The 10310-nt window shown below is 46.9% G+C and overlaps 1 protein-coding gene across 3 annotated transcripts; it reads right to left on the bottom strand.

Moving 5' to 3' along the window:
• Positions 1–201: 201 nt before the first annotated feature.
• Positions 202–8543, bottom strand: CCNQ (cyclin Q). Of its 3 annotated transcripts, none has more exons than XM_078386556.1 (6): positions 8252–8543; positions 6889–7017; positions 5824–6007; positions 4777–4909; positions 3366–3593; positions 202–1091 (listed from the first exon to the last, which is right to left on the bottom strand). In XM_078386556.1, the coding sequence occupies exons 2-6, from the start codon at positions 6974–6976 to the stop codon at positions 1002–1004; spliced, it is 723 nt and encodes a 240-aa protein (XP_078242682.1). In that variant the 5' UTR covers positions 6977–7017; positions 8252–8543; the 3' UTR covers positions 202–1001. The 3 variants fall into 3 exon arrangements, with proteins under 3 accessions (XP_078242682.1, XP_072847535.1, XP_020648678.2); XM_072991434.2 differs by having other exon boundaries at positions 8283–8419; XM_020793019.3 differs by lacking the exon at positions 8252–8543 and adding an exon at positions 7792–7935.
• Positions 8544–10310: the final 1767 nt, after the last annotated feature.

Genomic DNA, 10310 nt, shown 5'->3' with positions numbered 1-10310 from the left:
GGATTGATTAATAGGGATTCCCCATTCTTTAAAACACATTAGATAATGTGGGAAGTTTAACAGCAGCCTGAACTGGAGCTAATAATAATAATAATAATAATAATAATAATAATAATAATAATAATAATAATAATAATAATAATAATAATAATAATAATAATAATAATAATAATAATAATAATAATAATAATAATAATAATATAGTGTCCCTCCAAGTGTTTTTTATTGACTACAACTCCCAAGATCCCTCACTGCTAGCCTGCTGGCTAAGGCTCACAGGACTTGCCATCTGACAATAAAATGGACATTCAAAAGTGCAATTCAGGCATTCAACACAATCTATTTCAACTTTCAGTCTCTGGAGAAACACTTCTATTATTTTAGGTCAGGAAGGGGCACATTTACGAGAATTTCATTCATTCACCCCCACATTCCTCTGGATATGTCACACAGCTAGAGCCAGACAGCAGCCAAGCGAAGACTCAGTTTTTACTCCAGAACTAATGATATCCCATCACCTATCCATCAGATAATCCTTCCGATACACAAGGTAACATGCTTAATACATCACTACATCTGCTCTGATGTTACCCACAGCAGTGTCAGAGCAAAGAAGACCAGAAATCAGAGGTGGGGGTATAGCCCGGCAGCACAGTTCACTTGTGATGGATGCCAACAGGTTAGGGAACACAGATTTTCCCCACTTCTTTCCTCCTCATCCCATGAATCCTGATACAACATGAGTTCAACAGGACAAGTGGCCTCATTTTCCAAGAGCCAGAAGGCTCCAGGTTCAGTTCAGGCTGGTTGAAGGGGCAGCAAAGGATGTGATCAAAGGCTTCCCGCAACTCTCAAGGCATAGTTCTATTCAATCATTCCATTCAAAGTATCTACGGTACAGATCCAACACCAGTCCCCTTCAGGTGGGGGTCCTGCTGCTACCTCGGTCCCAGATGGAACTGACAGGTTCTGGCCTAGGAGGGTTTCTCTTTTAAGTTCACCTAAGAAATCTCTGCATCCATCCTATAGATCTGTATCAACTCCAAGACAATCTGGTCAATGACACGCTTGGACAGATCTTCACTGAACACCTGTAGAAAGACAGAAAAGAAAGTCACACAGGAAGAAGGTTCTGCAAAGCAGGAAAGTAACAAAGGTCTAGAGACACATAGATTTCTTCCAGAAAACTTGAAGTTGAATGAAAGGATGGATTACAGCTTCCATTGTGATTCCTACGACCTTCCCCTCTAGAGGCCAGCCATGTAAGATTCAAAACCAGAGCTTCTGAGCTACAACTCCCAGAATCCATCCAAAATTGTTAGCTTTCCATGTTTTGGCCAGGAAAAACAATCCCTCTAATTTTCTGTCCCACTACATGGGAGTCTCATTTCATGCATGCGGGGGTGGGCAGGGCTTCATTCAAAACAGGATGTAAACAAACTGGCTGCTGGCTGCCCGTGCATAGCCCCAATGGATCTCTGAGCAAGTGCACACATACGTGAGCAGAGCTTAGTCCAAATGCATTTCCTACATCTGGTGCTTTTAAAGATAATCCCTAAGTTATGACCGGTGGGAAACTATCATTTTCAAACTTGAAGCTGAGAAGGTCTTTGCCACCTGAGAACCTTCAGCAGTATGATGACAAAAGGAAGCAGAACAATCAGCAGGAAGTTAGAGGCGACAGGACTCTTTCGAGTTCTATAGCCTAGATCAATGGTTCCCAACCTTGGGTGACCCAGATGTTCCTGGACTGCAACTCCCAAAATCCCAGGATAGCAGAGCTAGTGATGAAGGCTTCTGGGAGTTGTCAATCCAACACCTGCATTACCCAAGGTTGGGAATTGGGTCCACTGAGTGGGGGGGGGAGGATAATTTTTCCCTCATTATATAAGAACATAAGAAGAGCCCCAGTAGATCAGGCCAAGGGCTCATCTAGTCCAGCTTCCTGTATCTCACAGTGGCCGCAGTGGATGTCCTCTGGTTCTGGTATTGCGTGAGAGGGGAAAGAGCTTCCCACTATTCCCTCTACCCATTCCCTGCACCATTTCTCAATCATGTCCCCCCTCAGGCCCCTTTTCTCTAAAGAGCCCTAAATGCTGTAGCCTTTCTTCGTAAGGGAGGTGCCCCAGCCCAGTTCTCATTTTAGTCACACTCTTCTGCACATTTTCCAGTTCCACGATGTCTTTTTTGAGGTGCAGTGACGAGAACTGTACACAATACTCCAGGTGCAGCCTTACCATCATTTGGTACCATGGCATTATAATGTTGGATGTTTTATTTTTAATCCCCTTTTTAATGATACCTAGCATTGCCTCCACCCACCCCCCCAAAAAAACTGGTCCCTGAAGTTTTTATTTGTCCTTTAACGGTATCTGCATACCTTGGTTCCAAGGGCAAATAGTACAGTGGGGTCTTGACTTAAGAACGGCTCGAGTTAAGAACATTTTGACTTAAGAACCGCTCTCATAGGAAAATATTGACTTGACTTACATACTTAGATTTGAGTTAAGAACTGACAAAAACCCGCGTGGGAGGCAGGGAAAGTGCAAAATTTGAACTTTCAGTTAACTGTTGGCCAGTGAAAAGGGTGCCTGTCTGCTTCCTCACTCCTCCCAGCATTGAGAGAGTGGATTGGGAGACAATCTTCGGACTGCCTGGTACTGGACTGCCTGGACTGTATTTTCCCTGCCTTCCCTGAACCTTTCTTGACCTAAGAAAAAAAGAAACAAAATATCCCCCCTCTAGTGGTCGAACGCGGAATAGCAGCTTCCCATTAGTTTCTATGGACGGAAAAGAGCAGATACGGATCAAATGGTTTTCAATGCATTCCTATGGGAAATGCAGATTTGACTTGAGAACTTTTTGACTTGAGAACTGCCTTCCAATACGGATTAAGTTCTCAAGTCAAGACCCCACTGTAAATAAGGAAGCCCTGAATCCAGAACATAGTAGAAAACTAAGGTTAAAAAAAAAAAATCCTCAAAACTCCGACAATCAATTTCAAGCTACACTTTGCCACTTAAAAATAAATGAAAGTGGGAAACCCAGCCATAGATCTCTCATATCTTGTCTCATTCAGTTTCAAGTTTTGATCATTCTGTTGAATTACACTGAAATTTGAACATGGTCCTGCTATAGTATATTAGGACACACCAACAACCTCTTCCCATACTGGTCCCCTAATCTGCCCTATGCAGCCAGCAAAACCAAATACACTCAGGGACTTGTAATAGGAAATATCAAACACACACACACACCAAAAAAAGACAGGCATACTCTAAGAGATCCCATTCATATTACAGAGGAACCCTTAATTCATTTTACCCAGCCAATGGCTCACTCACACCTTGCTGTCCCACCTTTACCTGCCACCAAGGCCGCTCAGCGTCTGCATCAGCCGGCACCTCTACCCCGTAACACTGCAGCGCAAGGTACAGGACAGTCACAGCAATATGCTGCGGGGGATGCTGGAGACATAGAGGCCCATGGTAGCTGTCTCGCAAGAGGGCCCATGCAGCCACGGCCACTGGCGTCCGGTCCCAACTGTGACGGTTCATCCACTGCTTCAGAGACAGTAAATAGTGAAGCAGGTACTGTATTAAAAGAAAGAAAGAAAGAAAACCAGCTGTCAGGGATGGCTGAAAAGGGGATTCCTCAATATGTCCTCCACAAAGCCCCTTTATTATCTAATTTCTTCCATGCTTTTATTTGGGCACCTGGTATGTCGGCAGCAAACAGTCCTTAAGGGGTTCTGACTCCAGACCCTTGTTGCTACCACCCTCACAGGCGATGATAGATTGGCACATGTATTTCCTTCTCTCTTGTCCTTTTTTATAGCCGCAGAATGCCCCTATGAAGTAGGTCAGTGTCCAGAAACTTCAGTGGACCCAAAACACAGCAGCCAGATTGCTAACTGGGGCTGGTCACAGGGATCACATAATTCCCATTACAGCAGCCCCAGTAGCTGCTGATCTGTTTCTGGCAACAACTCAAAGTGCAGGTTCTAACTTATCTTAAGGACTGCATCTCCTGTTATGAACCAACTCGAGTGTTATGATAATCAGGATCATCATTGGTCCCACCACCTTCACAGGTGCATTTGGTGGGGATATGAGAGGGGGCCTTCTCTGTTGCTACACCCAGTCTCTAGAACTCCCTCCCATGGGAGGCCAGCCTAACCTTATATTTGCTATCCTTCTGCAAGCAGGCAAAGAATGAATGACTGGCTGCCCTGTCAAAGCTTTCCCTGAATGACTGGCTGCCTGAGTGGTTTTTTTTAATGATTTGTTGTACCTTACTGCATTGAAAGCTTTGTGTTTTGGTGTTACTTATGTTTACCTCTTTTTTGGTATAGTATTTGTTTGATCCTTTTGAGCATTTGTATAACTCACTGTTAGCTTTAAATACTTTCTTTTAAATGATGTGAGTCACACTGGGTCCTTTTAAAGGAGAAAGGTGGGGTAAAAATATTTTAAATAATAAAATAAACAAGGCCACTCATTGAACATTATGGATGATGGAAGATCTGAAGACAGATCTCTCTGCTCCAACACTCCATAATAGGGACAGGGAACGTGTGGCCCTTCAGATGCTGTTGAAATACAGCTCCCACCAGGTTCTAAGCAGCACAGCCAATGGTGCAGGACGCTGAGACCCGCAGTCCAACAACATCAAGCAGGCCGCACGTTGCCTAGCCCTGGTCTTCACTGCTTGCCTTCCTTGGAATTCATACCCCCCCCTGCTTCCACCCTGAGCCCCATGCTGTGCAGCCTGGACCTTATGGGGATGCTGGAAGGAGACACGGAAACATAGCATCCGTAGCATGAGCAGCTCACACTGGACAATGCTGTCTCGCAGCTCCCAGAAATGTGCATCGAGCTCAAGGGGGTCACTCCGGGGGTGCAGGTACCTGATGGGAGCAGGGAAAATAATATGACAGATTTATTGTGTTAAGTGCAGTTAAATTGACACAATGTTTCCTCTGAATCCTCCATTCAACAGTCAGAAAGGTAGTCACATGCCAGTCCTTTACATGCAGTGGTCCCGAACCTTGGGCCTCCAGATGTTCTTGGACTTCAACCCCCACAAATCCTGGCCAGCAGAGGTGGTGGTGAAGGCTTCTGGGAGTTGTAGTCCAAGAACATCTGGAGGCCCAAGGTTGGGAACCACTGATCTAGGGGCAGCCGCTTAATCTACCGTAAGTATCTAAACCACTTAATCTAAGTATCAGTTGTGATACTCACAATGTTCTGTCTTAATCTAAGTATCTAAACCACTTTATATGGACATGTTTTCAGTACTACAACAGTCTCAATTTCCTGAAGCTGCTTTGGCTCTACTGTGGCTACTGTTATGTATATTGAGGAATAAATTTAAAAGTCCTCTCTCTCAACTACGTGTGATAATTTATTTCATACCTCTTCTTCAAAAATTACTTAAATCCAACTGTTGGTAATACAGACATAATTAGTAACGTTTAATTGTCTTGAGGCTGCAATACTGGCCTACGGCTCCCCAAGTCCCTCACCACTGGCCAGGCTGACTGAAGCGGATGGAAGTGTGAGTTCAACATAATTTGCAAAACAGAAGAATCCCCATCACTGCCTTGGAAAGAAGTCCATTTGCAAGTAAAGGAGTTTTGCCAACTGTCACTAGAACATTTAGCATGCGAATTGGAATTGGGTCAGGATAAAGTTAAAGAAGCTGACCTTTATGCCTTATTGTTGTATCCCATGGAGTTACACACTCCTAATATATCCAATTCTAGCATTCTCAGCCTCATGTTCTTTTTCTATTTCACATGGATGCACACTCCTTATTTACCTGTGGCTCACGTTGATGATGTCCCTTGTCCGCAGATGCTGCTCTTCCACCTTACCAGCCAGATAAAGGGCAGCCATCGCTACCAAGTAGGGATCGTATGGTTCCAGAGGGACCTCCATAAAAAATCGGTGATAGATGGTACAAGCCGTAGCAATGGGGACAGAGCGCAAGCCCAGCTTCACACCTGTCAATAGAAAACAGATACTCTGAAGCAGTTTCTGGCTCTCCTAACTACCACTAGCCTGCAAACACTAGAGAGGAAGAAAGGACACTGGAAACCTCAGGCTAGATGGGAAGGACCATAGAAAGCAGAGATTTCAGAGTGAATTTGGAGCCCTCCAGGTATGGCTGAGGCTAACACCTGCAAGGCCACATAGCCAACAGTATGGGATCTTAGGAGTCATAGTCCAACAGCATCTGCAGGACCACAGATTTGCCCAACCCTGTTCCAACCCTCTTTCTTTTGAAACGGTAAGGAAAACCACTGGGGCTGTAGTTTATCATCTAATCCCTCAATGAGACGCGAACTTGCTCTCACCTTTCTATGGGCATGGGTGCCAAAACATTGAGAGTACTGTACTATATATCATTTATTTTCGGGGAGGGGGGAGTAACTGAAATGAAAATGTGACTGAAGTTATCAAGCAAAAATAAACAATTTTGGTGAAGCCACTGTTTGCTATTCAACATAAATGCTTTGCCGCTACATAGTGGCTCATGATGCCCACCAGTCTCTTCTCCCAGTCCCAGTCCCCAATCTATGAGTGGTGCAGCTTCTGTCTTATCAGACTGGATCCTCTCTCAAGAGCAAGGAACTTGCAGCCTTCCAGATACTGCCAGACTGCAATTTATCACAGAGCCAATGGTGAGACAAGCAGCAGTCCAGCCACATCTGGAGGAACCACACGTTCTTCACCCCTGCTCTACAGGATCCTCCCAATATCTCCCCAGCCCATATTGTTCTTGCCACTGTACAGCCCTCTTTTCACACAGAGACTGGTGAAACACTAACCAAGTAGGTATTTCAACAGGACCAACATGGGAAGCCTGCAACAGACTTCTCACCTGCTTCTATAATAAACCTGCAGACTTTGAAGTGTGTTCTGGCATCTGCTGAAACCTGTCTGGCCTCCTGCAATCCAGTGGGATCCATGAATGCTGGATACTGCGTGGGGAATATCCCCAAAACTCGGTCTGAAAAGAAGGACACTAAAGTCAGTCTAGGAAATGTACTTTGCTTTATTGTTATGTGCCATCAAGTTGCCTCCAACTTATGGTGACCCTATGACTAAGCAGCCTCCAAAATGTCCTGTCCTCAACAGCCCTCTTCAGCTCTTTTAAACTCAAGCCTATGTGTAGTGTGGCTTCCTTCAGGGAGCCAGTCCATTTTGTACTTGGTATCCTTCTTCTTTGTGCTGCCTTCTACCTTTCCCAGCATTATTGTCTTTTCCAGAGAATCCTGCCTTCTCATGATGTGCCCAAAGTAGGGCAGCCTCAGTTTCTACATTTTTGCCACTTTGCTTTGCTTAGATCGCATCTTTATGTCCAAACTCAGTCCTTCTTGTAAAGACGTTATTCCCTGAGATCATCAGCTGGGTCCCATTTTTTGGATTAAGACTCTTACTTGACAGTGGCCACTACTGTACCATGCTTTTTTTTTTCCTAACGCCACAGTAGCCTAGCAAAAGTCACAGATCCATAGTACACCAAACTAAGATGGAGGACAGCTCATATCTCTCCAGCAGGTAAATAAAATGGGCGGGGAGAGCTAAAGCACAATCATAACACTTGTCAGAAGAGAAGGATGGAGGTAGGAATCCAACACATTTTTAGGGCTATGGAGATGGAGACGACTGAGCATGGCACTCTTCCCAACAGCAAATCTTTCCAGAGATTGCAAGGCCTGTTCTGTAGGAACCAGAAGGCTACAATTCTTCCATAACGTTATTGATTGATTGCTGCCCTCACCTTCCAACCGCAGAGACATAACATAGTAGAATACCTCCTATTAACACTATATGTTATGAAGGCCAAGACGGGCAGGCGTCGGACTAGGACTCACGAAACGCGGGTTTCACATCCCTCCGTGGCCACGGGCGCTCATACGAGGGGAGGTCGCACCGGGGCGCCCCCCTTCCCGAACCCTCTCCCTGCCTCTCTCCTGACCTAGGCCATATAGGAGGGTCGCCAGAAGCGGCGTGACGCCCAGGTAACGACTGCGTCATCGGCGACCACCCACAACGTCATCCTGTGGACTACTACGTCGGCGGCACACGGTTGCCTGGGGGGGGCACCTGCAGAGCGCAGGAGGCAAGCCCCCGCGCAGCGCCCAGTTCCCGGTCACTCGCCTGCCCCCCTTCACCCGCACCTTCTCCCCCTCCCCGCCCGCCCCCCCGGCCTTGGTCCGCCTCTCCATCCTCCATTTTACCAGCCAGCCAGCCGCCCACGAGCCTGCTCACCCGCCAGCCCGCCCTCCAGAGAGGGAGGCGCCGCCGCCGCCGAGCGGTGGCTGCAGCCCGTGGGGAGCGCCCCCACCCTGGGCCGAAGCAAGGGAAAAGGGGGGGCGGGAGGTCGAAAGCGGAACGCGTGGCACCGAGGCCCCTCCGCCCCGCCTCCTGCCTCCCGCCGCGCTCCGCCTGCCTGTCGGGGAAAGCAAGGTGTCCGGGTGGCCCAGGCCCTTGCGCGCGGAAGGGCCCGGCCCCCTCCACGTGGGCCGTCACGTGAAGAAGGGGGAGGCGAGGAAGAGGAGGAGGAGGAGGTGGGAGAGGCCTTCCGGGGGGGGGGGCGGCAGCGCCGCGGTCGCGAGGAGGAAATTCGGCCGTTGGTGATGCTCGTCGCCCTCGAAGGGGGCGTTTCTTGTGCTTTTTTTTTTTTTTTTGGTGGTTCCCTTTCTGTTCCCTCGCTGCCCAGGGCCTTTGAAGGGAGGGAGGGTCTTCTTTTTCCCGCGCCCTTCCATCGGAGCACCAGTTTAATTCACACAGCAACGCCATTTGATTTCAACAAGAAAGGAGTTGGCTCGGCCTCCTTTTTTGGGGGGACTCGGGACGCCGCTTCCTAGCGACGCCTGGTGGACGCGCCATCTCGCGCCTCCCCGAGTCCCGATCTCTCCCTCCCTCCTCCTCCTCCTCCTCCTCCTCCCTTCGTCTGAAAAGGAACTTTTCTCTCAAGAGTAGTTTTAAGTCCTCTGAAGACCTTTGATGTTCCTCACTCGGGTACACGACTGACGAAGTGGATGGTCGTGACGCCTGATCTGCGAAAGCTCGCCCTTCTGCATCACGATTATTATTTTTTTCGTGGTCCCTGACAGTCTCGCCTGCTCTTGCACTTGTTCTCTGTCAGTAGGTGGTCGACGGCGAATAGCCCGTGAAGCAATCATCTCAGCAACCATCCTGAAGTCTTCACTGTACTGTACAAAGAAGACCCGGTGTGCCTGCCAGAGGTTAAGATAGAATCAGTTTTCCCCTGAACAAACTTATAGGAATTTTACATTTTCTTTACACAAGAGTAAATCAGCCAACATTTATCTTTCATATCCCCCCAACGTTATTCAGTTTGCTGTCCTCTGAAGATGCCAGCCACAGAGACTGGCGAAACGTTAGGAAAAACTACCTTCAGAACACGTCCAAAGAGCCCGAAAAACCCACAACAACCGTTATTCTGTGCCTTGAAAATATCTGGTTTGGCACCCAGCAAAACCTTTTTGTCCCGTGATGCTTCCGTCCCATTGATGGAATAATACTACCCTGAATGATTTGCCTCCATTTCCTTCTCTTTCTGCATCAGAATTGCCTCTAAAACAACTACAGTACCTTTCTGTTATCAAATAAATTGCCCAAAACTCCCCTTTGCACAAGGAATATAAATTCCTATAATGTAGTGGAATGGACATGTGAATACTGCAGAGCCATCCCAAGACATTTTTCTGCTTCAGGCAAAGGATGAAAGGCACAAAGAGATGCACCCTCAGTCCACGTATAAAAGACTAGAATGCTGGTTGGCGCTTTCTGCACTGCAGCACTTCTGAGAGAGGACTCCTTTCTATCAAACATACTTGGGGATGCCTTGCTGCTCTCTCCTGTAACCCAGCACCTGCTGCCTGAAGTAGCCACCTCATTCTTCCGAATACTATGGCTGGTATCAGACTTCTGTCATTTACTCTTTTTAATTGTTCCTTGGCCCAATAGCTGGTGCTGCTAGCACCTCCGGTTAGTTACTTATCAATTTTTTTAAAAGCTGGAAGCAGATGGGAATGTTTGTAGCAGAATGAAGTGCTAAGGAAAGAAAGGTTTTTTTTATTTGAACAGAACAATACTCCTGCAGCTTTTTATATTCTAAATTCTGCAACAATTTTGAGCCAAGCTTGATGTCTTCCTCTTACTGCTGATAGGCTTAGCAGCATCAAAGTGCCAGGCAATTTTCAAAAGACTTGTTTCTGTTAGGAAGATAGGGTAGAATTTTATTTTATTCTGTTTTGTACAGCCATTACA

The sequence above is a fragment of the Pogona vitticeps genome, chromosome 2, assembly GCF_051106095.1.
Source record: "Pogona vitticeps strain Pit_001003342236 chromosome 2, PviZW2.1, whole genome shotgun sequence".
Taxonomy (NCBI): Eukaryota; Metazoa; Chordata; class Lepidosauria; order Squamata; family Agamidae; genus Pogona; species Pogona vitticeps.
This window is presented reverse-complemented; position numbering and strand designations above follow the sequence as displayed.